Here is a 14,020-nt window from a genome sequence, read left to right as displayed (position 1 = left end):
CATCCATCAGGGACATCTGATTTGGCACAAAGATGCAGAAGTAGGATCTAGCTGAAACAGAGACAGGAGAGTATAACAGGAACAAAGTGACCAGATCCTTGGTGAGGATAGGGGGCCGACCAAAACTTAGGGGTCCCCAGATCCCCCAGCAGTCCCTTAGATGGGAGGTTTGGGAGGCAGTGAGGAGTAAAAAGAGCATGGACTTTGGGTATCAATTTTCCCTCATGCAAATTGTAGAACCAGGGACAAATAGCATGAATCCCTGAGCCTCGGGTTCCTCCTGTGTAAATGGGAATGATAATGTCTGCTGTGTAGGGTGTGGTGAAGAATGAGCTGTAAGAACTAGCAGATGGTGGTGTTGATGATGGGAATGCGGAGTGGCTGCGGTGGGTTGAGGGGGGGGATCTCTAGTCCCTTCACCATCGTGCTGGTTTTCCTCTGAACATGCTCCAGTGGCTCCAAACACAATGCTTCCTTGTCACTTAACCAGCACAGAATCAAACAGCACTGTCGTGTCCCTTTACCAAAACATGTGTCTAACAATGCAGTCTACAATCACGTGAGGTCTGGGGGTGGGGTGGGGGACTCTGTACAGTATTTACTCCTGTTGAAAATAAAAATCAGAATCAGGGACGCGGCGAAGGGTTTGCAGTGCCTCAGCCAGCTCCTGGCCAGTGTCTCAGCGCTCCTCGCAGTAATGAGCTTCCTCAGAAGTTTCCCGCCGCCTGGGTCGGCTGAGGGCCTACGGCAGCAGCAACCAGACACCGAGGCTGTGCTGAACGGGAAGGGCCTCGGCACCGGCACCCTTTACATCGCTGAAAGCCGCCTGTCTTGGTTAGATGGCTCTGGATTGGGATTCTCCCTGGAACACCCCGCCATTAGTTTGCATGCAGTATCCAGGGACCTAAACGCCTATCCACGAGAGCATCTGTATGTTATGGTGAATGCCAAATTTGGAGAAGAATCAAAAGAATCGGTTGCTAATGAAGAAGAGGAAGATAGTGATGATGACATTGAACCAATTTCTGAATTTAGATTTGTGCCTAGGCATAAATCAGCGTTGGAGGCAATGTTCATTGCAATGTGTAAATGCCAGGCTTTGCATCCAGATCCTGAGGATGAAGATTCAGATGATTACGATGGAGACGAATATGATGTGGAAGCCCATGAACAAGGGCAGAGGGACATCCCTACATTTTATACCTATGAAGAAGGATTATCCCATTTAAAAGCAGAAGGCCAAGCCACACTGGAGAGATTGGAAGGAATGCTTTCTCAGTCTGTGAGCAGCCAGTATAACATGGCTGGAGTCTGGACAGAAGATTCAATAAGAGATTATGAAGATGGGATGGAGGTAGATACTACACCAACAGTTGCTGGACAGTTTGAGGGTGCAGATGTTGATCACTGAAAATGATGGATGCTGCTTTAGGATTCTGCTCATAACTGTAGGAGAGAACTTGGTGCCTCTTCCACTGTGGAGTGGGTGTTGATGAAAGTCTTTTTTCTTTCTCCAAAACTTACCTGAACCAGTTCTTTCTTGAGACAGAGTATACTGAGACAAGAAGCTGTCACCCGCACAAGAAACTATGACCATTATTAACAAAGGTGAATTAACTTAACCAGAAAGGTATTTGTAGTTTATGATTTACCCCACACCGTTGTGTCTAGGTGTACCATCTGAGTAGGCCTGTGAGTCCCACCTTCACTATATGCATCCTCAAAACCTAGCAGGACTATGTGGTGGAAATGAGCTGGCATTTGAAGGTGTAGGTAGACTGTGTGGGAAAGAGAGGCTGAATCTAAGCTATACTCCTTAGGGTCTAAGGATACCCTTAACTCCTTAAAAAAGAAAAACAGAGGTCTCGGAGAAATCCTAATCTCTGCACTTTCCACAGGGATAAAGGTCTTTTTACTAACTGGGGACCCAGATCAGTTAACTCTAGGGAGCCTCTTCAGAAACAGCCCAGCCACACGTATTACCACTAACACAAGTGCTCCTGCCTAGCCTTTGCTCCTTTCACCATGTTTCATCTAGTCTGTTCTGTTATAACTGTGTAGGTTGTATCCTTTCATTGCCAGCCTCTCAGGTCAGTTTCTGTAAAAGAACAAGCAGAATTGGGATAAAGTTCTCAAAGTATTTCAGAAAATTGTTTTGTCTTTGTGATAGCTTAACAAATAAATTTAGGTTTTCTATATTAAAAAAAAAAATCAGAATCAAATAAACCCATGGATCTTCCCACAAATGCTATTACTAGGCCACTGCTCACTGTCTTATCCTAGCCTGCTTGGGTTTAGCATCCAAGTTCAGTTCAGTTCAGTCGCTCAGTCGTATCCGACTCTTTGCGACCCCATGGACTGCAGCACACCAGGCTTCCCTGAACCTCACCAACTCCCAGAGCTTGCTCAAACCCATGTCCATCAAGTGGGTGATGCCATCCAACCATCTCATCCTCTGTCGTCCCCTTCTCCTCCTGCCTTCAATCTTTCCCAGCATCAGGGTCTTTTCAAATGGCTACCTTTTCGCATCAGGTAGCCAAAGTATTGGAGTTTCAGCTTCAACATCAGTCCTTCCAATGAACATTCAGGACTGATCTCCTTCAGGATGGACGGATTTGATCTCCTTGCAGTTCAAGGAACTCTCAAGAGCCTTCTCCAACACCACAGTTCAAAAGCATCAATTCTTCAGTATTCAGCTTTGTTTATAGTCCAACTCTCACATCCATACATGACTACTGGGAAAACTATAGCTTTGACTAGACGGACCTTTGTTGGTAAAGTAATTTCTCTGCTTTTTAATATGCTGTCAAGGTTGGTCATAGCTTTTCTTCCAAGGAGTAAGCATCTTTTAATTTCATGGCTGCAATCACCATCTGCAATAATTTTGGAGCCAAAAAAAAAAAAGTCTTTTACTGTTTCCATTGTTTCCCCATCTATTTGCCATGAAGTGATGGGACTGGATGCCATGATCTTCATTTTCTGAATGTTGAGTTTTAAGCCAACTTTTTCACTCTCCTCTTTCACTTTCATCAAGAGGCTCTTTAGTTCCTCTGTACCTTGTGCCATAAGGGTGGTGTCATCTGTGCATCTGAGGTTATTGATATTTTTCCCGGCAATCTTGAGTCCAGCTTGTGCTTCATCCAGCCTGGCATTTTGCATGATGTACTCTGCATAGAAGTTGTATAAGCAGGGTGACAATATACAGTCTTGAGATGCAACCCTATTAACTTTTATCTTTTCAGTTTTTCCTCTCTCTCTCTTTCTTTTTCTTACCTTGTAAAATGTTTGGATTTTTTTCTGGTGTCATGTCCAGCTTCTTGACCTCAGAAATTTGATGTACTCAGATTCTATATTATTATCCAAATCAATGACAAATTGCTAAGACAAAGGCAAGGATCAAACCCTGAGTCACAGTACAGGAGCCCTTCCTTCAAAGGCACATGAATCTCTACATTGGTACTGTGGGTACATTGGTCCAGTTAGTTATCCATCAATCTAACCATTCTTGCAGCCAGTCCTTATTTCTCCCATCTTTCCACAAGGATATTGAGAAACCTTATCAAATATGCTGCTCAAGTCTTTTTTTTCATCCTTCACCCTCTCATTTAGTAAGTCTCTGAGTCCTATTAATTCCACTTCAAAATGTCTCTCATAGATCTTCCTCTCCTACATCTCTACAGTCAACACACCTCATCAGGACCTTTACCATCTCCCCCTGGATCACTGCAGTAGCTCCCTCACTGGTCTTCTCACCTTTACAACTACACTTTCTGGAAAAGACTTGAGGCAGCTCAGCATACGTGTATTCCAATGCCTCCACTCTGTCAGAGTATAATCATTACCTGGAAGGCACTCGTACTATTTTGCATTCCTTAAGGTTTGTTTTTCTTTCCAATTCTACACTCCAGTACTTTTGGGGGGTAATGGCAGATCTGCTCCCAAAGTGACAAAGAATTTAGAAACATTTTTCAATTTATTTTTAACATCTATGTCAGGGAACAAAGGAATCATAGTTGGTGACAGAGAGGGGAAGGAGGGAAAAGGGAACTTAAATAGCTTTAGCTCTTACAGGAACTTGCATCAGTGCTGGTTACACTGGTACGTGATGTTAGATTAGGTCTAGCACGAGAAGGGGTACATTAAATTGTCCTGAATATATATACCAGTTTTTATCATACCATTTTGTAACCTCTATGCAGAAGTCAATTTCCTCATGAGGAAATTACCCTACCATGATTTTTTAGAAAAAGCAAACCCCAAACTTCTTTCTTGGGCTTCCCTTGTGGCTCAGCTAGAAAAGAATCTGCCTGCAATGCGGGAGACCTGGGTTTGATCCCTGGGTTGGGAAGATCCCTTAAAGAAGGAAAAGGCTACCCACTCCAGTATTCTGGCCTGGAGAATTCCACGAACTGCACAGTCCACGGAGTTGCAAAGAGTCACGACTGAGCAACTTTCACTTTCACTTTCTCTTTCAAACTTCTTTCTTAACATAACTTAGTCATCTGGTTCTAACACTATGATTCTGAGAACAGACAATGGTGCAATCTTAGTGCCTCTGGCTCTCTACCCTTCAGAAATTTTCTGCAGCCTGAATTTAGGTAGGATGGAAAGAATAACTAGATATCTGCCATGCATCTTGGTGTTAGAAGGTGGGTGTAAAATCCCAGCTTGGCCACACTCCTAGGCAGGCCAGAATTTAACAGGATTCTTGGGATGTCTGGGCTGAGAGAGAAGCAGTAGCTGAAGATGATCGAGGCTAGACCCAAGGCCTGGCTAATTAAATAAAGGGTGGTAAGTTGGAGGCTTACATGGGACTTAATGATACCACAGCCCATGGACTGCAGTGAGAAGCGGCTGACACACCAAGACATCTTTTCTTCCTCTTTCTTTGCTGTTCCTCTGATGCCCCATGCCCCTTGAGGAACCCACTGGAGGCCCCTTCCCTCCTCTTAAGGTCCACAGTACTGTCTGAACCTCTTCCAAAGCACTCCTACACCGCTCTTTATATGCAGGACCACGCTCCCCACAAGACAGTTTGCATCTAGACAACAGGCTTGTGACTTACTCATCTACATACGTGAACACTACCTGGCACATAGTAAGTGCTGAATATACACTGTGTGTGCATGTTCAGTCGCTCAGTCATGTCTGACTCTTTGCGGCCCCATGGACTATAGCCTGCCAGGTTTCTTTGTCCGTGGAATTTTCCAGGCAAGAATACTGGAGTGGGTTGCCATTCCCTACTCCAGGGATTGAACCCGTTTCTCTTGTGTAGTATACATTACATTCAAAGAAAGAAATGTTTGTAGTGCATCATTACTTAGCTCCTTCACTGGAGTTACATTTTGTTTTCAATCCCATGTAAATTTCTCCCTTTTTAAAAAACGCATTAAACTTTAGTTTGCCATCACTCTTGCTTTAGGGTCACAAATGTCAACATAGTTAGCTTCAAGGAATGTTTGGACATCAGGGTGTAATGTTCCAAAATCAGAAGTAAGTTTTTTTAAAACTAAGACTTTCAATGCTGAAGAAAAGGTTTAAAATGAGTAGGGCATATCCATTCATTTACGTTCTCCATAAACAACTCCTGGTGTGTTCCCAGTGTGCCAGACAATCACATTGGACTTAGGGGGCTAAAGATTAGTAACATATTGTTATCACCACCCCAAGAAACTCTCAGGCTAGAGACCTTCCCTAACCCTTCAGCAAGCATTGTTTTTAATATTTATTTATTTAGTTATTCATTTATTTGGCTGAGCCAGGTCTTGGTTGTAGCACATGGGATCTTTAGCTGCAGCATGTGAATTCTCAGTTGCAGCATGCAAGCTCTAGTTCCCTGACTAGGGATCGAACCCAGGCCCCCTGCATTGGGAGTCTGGAGCCTTAGCCACTGGACCACCAGGGAAATCCCTCCTTCAGCAAGCATTGAATGAGCCTGAAAGGTACTCAAATACTTCTCTTGGCCTTTTTTCTTTTTTAAGCAAACACTTCCATCATATGTGCTAAGCATCATTGAAGATGGTATATTAACATAAATAATTTACACAGGCACTTTGTAAACATTAACTATTATCTTTATAACAACTCTATGAGGTTTGTACAATTAATTGCCTATATTATACACAGATCATCTCTTTTAATCCTTACAATTAAATAAGGACAACATTGCTAGTCCTGTAACAAAAATGAAGGAACTGAAACTCAGAAAGTTAACTATTAATAATTTTCCCAGAGTCACATGGCCTGTTAAGTGATAGAATCAGACTTTTTTTTTCCTAAGAGAACTCAGTGTGTTCCCTTAAACCCTGGTCAGAATCCATCACTGGGTTTCCCTGCTGTCGATATAGAGGCTGGAGGAAGAGGGCAGAGGGCAAGGTTAGAGGCCAGTTGGAATCACAGAGCGGTTTATGATATGACTTTAGGGGTATCATAGCCCTGGGGTGACTGGGATATGGGGACACCAGTAGGTATCTTTGTCAGGAGCCCAGGAGGTGAGGGCTTAGTTTGCATGTGCAGAACTTTGCATCTAGTCCAGGCACTCACCATTATTTTACCTGCCATTCAGACACACAGCACCCCATTCGGGTCTTGTTACCAGCAAGTCAGGTTTCAAATTCACCTGCTCATTTCAGAGCAGGGCTCAGCCCCTGGGTGTCAACCAAGGGCAGAGTGCATATGAGCTGCTATTGACACGTGTCTCCATGAGACCCCACACCTGTCAGGGACCAAGCCACAAAACAAGTATCTGAGAGCAAGTCGCCTGAGCAGGCAACAGAAGAAGAGGGCAGCAGAGAGAGGGTTAGATAGCATCAATAACTCAGTGGACACAAATCTGAGCAAACTCTGGGAGATAGTGAAGGACAGACATGCGAGCCTGGCGTGCTGCAGTCCATGGGGTCACAAAGAGTTGGACAGGACTTATCAACTGAACAACAAGAACATTTGAGCAGAAAGAATACTTCAGAAGCTACAGAGAGGGGGGTCTCCTCAGCCTGTGGATTTCCAGGCATTGGGGCCCACAGCACTCAGCTCCCAGGGCAAACACACACACATGCACACACACACACACATGCACACACACACACATGCACATACACACACACGCACACACACATATGCACACACATGCACACATACACACATACATATGCACACACGCGCACACACATGTGCACACACATGCACACACGCGCACACACACGCACACACACACACACATGCTCACCAGGTGGGCGTTTTCATAAGGAAACCAGAGAGGAGCACTTCTGAGTTCATGATCTGTTTTAAGAGCTGACAGGACATAACTTTCAGATGGAAAAAAGAAAAGAAATGCTCAGAAAACCCTGTGTACGACAGAGCTCCAAAACCTAGCTTGAAGTCTTTTTATGTCATACCAGCTCAGAGTGCAGGGCCCTGTGGTGTCCTAACTGGAATAAACGAGCTCTATCCTGGCTCCAGTGAAACCCCAGGCCTGCAACATAAACGTGCCCACTATAGCTGGGTAATTCCTGCCCCACCCAGCACACTGAGCTTTCCAAGCAGAGGAGCATAAATGTGCCATTGTCAGGAACCCCGCAGCAGAAGTGAGGGCAGCTGTCCATTCTACAACGTTCTTTTTACCTTTAGACCTTTAGACCTTTCAGAAAAGAGATGGGTTCTGAGTTTCAAGCAGGCAATGCTTCAAGCCAAAGCTACAAAGAAATTCCTGTTTTAGACAAATCTGTCTCTGGAGGTCAACATCACAACATACACACGTAGAAAGGACTCTGAGGTGGTCAGGGTGGATTCAACAGGCTCAGGAAGAGCCGAGCGTGGTCTGAGGACTGCACTGTCCTGTCGCACAGCCTGAGTCTCCAGGCCAGCCTGGTCTCCTTGGCACTTTCAACAACTCTTTTTTTCTAGATTTTTGATCGTTAAGGACAAATTTGGATCTCTCTTTCTCTTTTTTTCCTTCTCCCTGCAATCTCAAATGTGTCAAAAGAAATAACATTTCTACCACTGTTGTCAGAAACGAGATGCAAATAACTTGCCCCCATCAAACACCAGTGTTCTTTTCACCAGAGAGCAGCGCTCCAAGGGCAACAGATCGTTAAGTACCACCTGGTGCACAGAAGCCCAAACGCCCAATTATCTCCACCCTAGGAGAGTGGGGCAAGCTGTACTCTGCTTTATAAGGACTGTTGTGCTTCTGATGGCAAAAAAAAAAAAAAAAAAAAAACCAATCTCCTGGTTCTTAAGTGGCTTTGGGGACATCAAGAACCACAGCCCTAGAAAGAGTAAAACTCATGTGGTCAAATATTTTCATTCACGTCAGGCTTCAAAACCTGAGTCACAAAGAAATTGGAGTAACCACTGAGGCAAAGAGGATGAAAATTTCTCTGACACTGGGCATCATAAAGTGAAAGTGAAAGTCACTCAGTCATGTCTGACTCTTTGTGACCCCATGGACTAGTCCATGGGATTCTCCAGGCCAGAATACTGGAGTGGGTTGCCATTCCCTTCTCCAGGGGATCTTCCCTATCCAGGGATCGAACCCAATGTCTCCCTCATTGCAGGCAGATTCTTTACCAACTGAGCCATCGGGGAAGGGGTCTCCAATTTGGGGGGGCATTGGAAACTTGATGTGACAGCACTGGAAGAGGCCAACCATCCATGAACAGGCAGGAACCAAAGGGGTAGGGATGCTACTGGCAAGCTACCTGGGAGCCAGGCCAGGGGTAGGGGTGGTGGGAGCACACTCAGGCCCACGTAATGACTGGAGGCTCTGCCACACATGGTCCCAGCCCCACCGCTCACTAGCCCATGTGGTCCCAGGCAAGTTATAAATGATCCGTGAGCCTCAGTGTCCTCATCTTTAAAGGTAAATACACATCATTGGGTTGTTGTGAGGATTGTTGTTGTTTGGTTGCCAAGTCATGTTCAACTCTTTGTGACCCCATGGACTGTAGCCTGCCAGGCTCCTCTGTCCATGGGATTTCTCAGGGGAGAATACTGGAGTGGGTAGCCATTCCCTTCTCCATGGAAACTTCCTGCGCCAGGGATCAAATCCATGTCTTCTGAATTGGCAGATGAATTCTTTACTATTGAGCCATTTGATAAGTCCATTATGAGGATTAAATGATCTAATACCAAAAAAGCATTTAGAACAAGGCTCAGCACATAGAAAGTGCTCAACAGTTATTCTTGTTGGACAGTCAGGCCAGTGGGTAGTGAACCATATGAGGTTCATGAGTATTAAGATATGCTGTTCCAATGATCTAATCAATTGCTGTGAGAATGTGCCTCCCTTTATTGTACCAAGATCTGTTTCCTTCCTGTTCCACCCTGCCTTACCCTAGCCGCCTTCTTTGGCTAAATATCCCTTCAACTGGTCTTCAGGGGACATGGTTTCCAGTCCCTTTTCTCTTAGGTTCTCCTTGGAACAAGTTCAAGTTGCAATTCAAATGTCCATTTCTAAAGCCAGTTTGCACTCAAACATACATTCCAAGGACAAAATGAATCACCTCCACCATTGACTATCTACTTGCATTTCTGGGACTTCAGATGCATTTTCAGGTCTGCGGAGCCAGCACACATGGCCTCCTGAACTCCCTACTTGCAGGAGATGCCTGGCCCTCTCATGCCTCTGATAGAGGAATCTAAGTGCTTGGAGTGTCCTCTTTACCCAGCCAACCTGGAGGGGCTCCCTCAGAGGGGAGGCCAGCAGCCTCTGCCACCCCTGCCCTTGTGGGGTGTGCCCTACCTCGGCTGTGCTTGGACCACTCTGCACCACCTGTCTGCTCCAGTCTCACAAAAACACCTATGATGGGCTCCTTCCCCCAGCACCTGTGCCTTACAACTGGGCTCTCTTTAGCCCAGGAGAGGACAGACCATCCAGGAAGGATATGGTTCTACTGCCTGCGGCATCGCTGGAGACAAGGGCATTGTTTTGCTGCCCATGTAGATCTTTAAAACCACAGCTACACTCAAGGCCAGAAATAGAAGGCATACCCAGCCTGGTATCTGTTCTCCTGCCAGGACCAAAAGGGCACGCTTCCACAAGAGACACTCAGCCAGCTGTGCGAGTGACAGCCCCAGGGAAGGGGCTGAGGAGAAGGTACCGCAGAGGGGCCCCAGGCCCCCCGCCTGTCCCCCTCCATTCCCAGGCAATTCTGCCCACAAGTCCAAACCCAGACCCCCAGCTTCTGAGAAACCCTTGTGGGCAGACGGCAATATTTTCTTTCTCCAGATGATGCCAACTGCCAAGGGGCCCCTCCGATAAAGCGCTAGTGTTCTCCCTGGAAACACAGGCTGCAATTGTGCTCTGCTCAAATCTGGCTCTGTTCCCTGATTCCTAAGCCCTGCTGGCTTCCCCCAGCCTCCACCCTGCCCAGAGAAGACACTACAGGCGCACAGGGGCAACCAGCTACACATCAGCATATTTATGTGTACTTACTGGTTCAAAAATGAAAACTGTTTTTACAATGGCTAGGCCATCTGAAATTCGCCACCTGAAATTCTGTTTCTCTTATCCACTCAGATGTCTAACCAAAAGAGAAAAATACATATTTTCTTTTTTCCTCTCTTTTTAACAAAAAGGAAACCAATATAAGCCAAAGTGATTTGACTTAGCTCATTACTAAACATACAAACGGGGAGCTTCCCTGGTGACTCAGGGGTAAAGAATCCGCCCGCCAACGCAGGAGACACAAGTTTAATCCCTGGTCCAGGAAGATCCCACACACCACAGAGCAACTAAGCCTGTGGGACACAACGATTGAGCCTGTGCTCTAGAACTGGGAAATTGCCAACTCCTAAAGCTCATGCACCCACCCTAGAGCCCATGCTTTGCAACAAGAGAAGCCACGACAATGAGAGACCCACACACCACAACGAAGAGTTGCCCCAGGTCGCCCTAACAAGAGAAAAGCCCGTACAGCAACGTGCCCATACAACACAGTGAAAAATACATAAATAGATAAAGTTATTTTTAAAAACATACAAATATGAGAGTGTCTTTTTCTTGGAATGTAATCTTTCACCTTCCTACAGGTCATGTGACACATCTACCTTGAGGGGTACCTTGCTCCCCTCAAAAAGTATGAGTACTTACCTTACTTGGATAAACAAAAGAGTTCACTAAAGTGGTCGTCCCTAAAACAGAGAGTAGACCCTAGTACAAATTTCAGCCTCTGGAATTCTAGAAGGCAGGAAGAGCAACTTGCTAGTAATTTTAAAATCCAGACTCTACCAGGTATTTCCAAAAATTAAGCCAATCATCCCCAAAGCAATTAGTCCAGCCCAGTTCCTTTCCTGTTTTTTTTTTTTTTTTCCCCCTTTGCCTGACAGTCTTTACCTTGGCTTCCCAGGTAGCTCAGCTGGTAAAGAAACCGCCTGCAATGCAGGAGATCCTGGTTCGATTCCTGAGTTGGGAAGTTCCCCTGGAGAAGGGATAGGCTAACCACTCCAGTATTCTTGGGTTTCCCCGGTGGCTCAGACAGTAAAGAATCCACCTTCAATGAGGGAGACCTGGGTTCAATCCCTGGGTTGGGAAGATCCCCTGGAGGAGGGTATGGCAACCCACTCCAGTATTCTTGCCTGGAGAATCCCATGGACGGAGGAACCTTGTGGGCTACAGTTCACAGGGTCACAAAGAGTCAGACATGACTGAGAGACTCAGCACATATATCAGTACATAAAGCAGTAACATGTTCTTGAATTCAATCATCTAGTAATTTTGATTAAGAGAAACGAAAAGCAGCCCAAACAATTATCCTAGTACCCACTGTTTCAATCCTTAGTCAGATGGACTATTTTTAAGGCTGGCTTTTGCATCACATAGGTTACAAATTACTATTTACTATTTTTTCATGGATAAAGACACTGACTTTCAAAAGATTTAGGGGAAAAATTGATCCCTTTCTTTTTTTTTTTTTCAAATGGGAGATATCAAGACCAAATCCATAGTTTCCTCACTCTGATTGGGGTTTTAAAAACTATCTAAGAAAGAAAAAGTCAGTACTGATATATATATATGCTGCTTGAGCAAAATGGCAAGTGACCTGAACACAGGCCTCATAGAGCTTTCCTATTGTGCTGTGGTCACTAAGGGGGTGAGGTGATCCTGAACCCTCACGCTTTGGTGAAATAGAAAATGCTTTTCCTAGCTCTGTGCCTGTCGTAAAGGCACTCTCTATATTAGCGAATTCGTTGACATGGGAAAGTTTGAGCATATCACCTTTGTTCTGGACCAAAACTGTTTTCATCCCCAAATACAAAACTGAGGACTGAGGGGGGTTCCTTAGGCTGAAGCTGTTTCTGATGAAGTTCTCATTAGCCCAGCTCCTGGGACGCCTTTTTCTCTCCATTCTTTCTTGCACCCTGTCTAATCCCATGTGTGAAGAACCAATCAACATGTCCTGACCTTGGTGAAAAAAACATGGGATTTTTACCCTCTGCTCTTGCTACTTTCTCTTGCCATAATTCTATGCTTCTTTCTTTCCTCTCTCTTGGTGCAAGTTGTAGCCAGTGCTCCTTCATGCACAACAGTCCGGGGCATTTGTCTCCAGTCCTATATCAGAGCGCACCTGGTACAGTAACTCTTCTAGGCTAATGTGACGAGGACTAGAGGACAAAACAAGCCACCTGAAGTACAATAAAGCAGATGTATGGGGGAAGGTGAGGGACACGTTACTGGAATCTTTTCTTTGTTCAGTTCAGTTCAGTTCATTTCAGTCACTCAGTCATGCCCGACTCTTTGCAACCCCATGAACTGCAGCATGCCAGGCCTCCCTGTCCATCACCAACTCCCGGAGTTCACCAAAACTCATGTCCACTGAGTCAGTGATGCCATCCAACCATCTCATTCTTTGTCTCATTCTCTATCTTCTCCTCCTGCCCTCTATCTTTCCCAGCATCAAGGTCTTTTCAAATGAGTCAGCTCTTCACATCAGGTGGCCAAAGTACTAGAGTTTCAGCTTCAACATCAGTCCTTCCAATAAACACCAGGACTGATCTCCTTTAGGATGGACTGGTTGCATCTCCTTGCAGTCCAAGGGACTCTCAAGAGTCTTCTCCAACACCACAGTTCAAAAGCATCAATTCTTCAGTGCTCAACCTTCTTTATATTCCAACTCTCACATCCAGACATGACTACTGGAAAACCCATAGCCTTGACTAGACGGACCTTTGTTGACAAAGTAATGTCTCTGCTTTTTAATATGCTGTCTAGGTTGGTCATAACTTTCCTTCCAAGGAGTAAGCATCTTTTAATCTCATGGCTGCAGTCACCATCTGCAGTGATTTTGGAGCCCAAAAAAATAAACTCAGCCACTGTTTTCTTTGTTACTATATCCAAACCCACAAGTTCTCCCCAGTGTCATCGGCGAGATACACCAGTCTACTTCCAATGCTTCAGATGAAATAGAATCCATCAAATTCAATGCCTTGACTTGTCTCCATAGGATGGGCCACATTCTCTATTCTAATTCCAATGCTGACCCAAATATTCCTGAAGGTTCATTAACTCTTATTAGACATTCCACAAATCCCAGGCTTTCTGAGTTGGCACAGAGTAGTTGGGAAAGCAGTGACTGCAGAATCAAGAAGACTTAGATTAGAATCCTAGAGAAGCTGCCCACTAGTTATGGGCAGGTTCTGCTCCTAGAGTTTCAGTTTCCCCATTTGCAAATGAAGCAATATCAGCTAATCCAAGGGTTTCTGTAAGGATTGCATGCTAGCCTACAAGTGTCAGGTAAATCTGCATTATCCTTCAAGATTCACTTTCCCACCATCACTGGCACAGGCCTAGTTCTTTTTTTACAACTTTCTAAAGCATAACAGCCAAACTATGGCTTGCCAGTCCTCAACAAGCCAGGCCCCCTCCATGCATTCTGAGTGCTCTGCTACATCATTTACAGGAATGCAACTCAATCTCTTCTCCTCTCCAACTTACACTTCTCAGTGATCAAGAATTACTTCTGTCACTATTCCCAGTGTTAGCATGTCTGTGTTTGAAAACTGAACAGTGTTAAGCAAAAGT

The 14,020-nt window shown here is 45.1% G+C and overlaps 2 protein-coding genes and 1 long non-coding RNA gene across 4 annotated transcripts in view; 2 read left to right on the top strand and 1 right to left on the bottom strand.

The window, feature by feature from the left end:
- The window catches only part of LIPC (lipase C, hepatic type), a 162,114-nt gene that overhangs the window by 76,890 nt on the left and 71,204 nt on the right, over positions 1-14,020 (top strand).
- The window catches only part of LOC101903685 (uncharacterized), a 147,529-nt gene that overhangs the window by 87,091 nt on the left and 46,418 nt on the right, over positions 1-14,020 (bottom strand). The window lies entirely within an intron of this gene.
- Positions 590-2,066, top strand: LOC101904602 (methylosome subunit pICln-like). The gene has a single exon (XM_059890840.1). It carries the CDS (start codon positions 698-700, stop codon positions 1,409-1,411), a length of 714 nt encoding a protein of 237 aa, XP_059746823.1. The 5' UTR covers positions 590-697; the 3' UTR covers positions 1,412-2,066.

This window comes from Bos taurus, chromosome 10, assembly GCF_002263795.3.
Source record: "Bos taurus isolate L1 Dominette 01449 registration number 42190680 breed Hereford chromosome 10, ARS-UCD2.0, whole genome shotgun sequence".
NCBI lineage: Eukaryota > Metazoa > Chordata > Mammalia > Artiodactyla > Bovidae > Bos > Bos taurus.
This window is presented reverse-complemented; position numbering and strand designations above follow the sequence as displayed.

Coding starts and splice junctions, on each gene's coding strand:
- LOC101904602 (XM_059890840.1), top strand. CDS start 698: ATGAGCTTCCTCAGAAGTTTCCCGCCGCCTGGGTCGGCTGAGGGCCTA.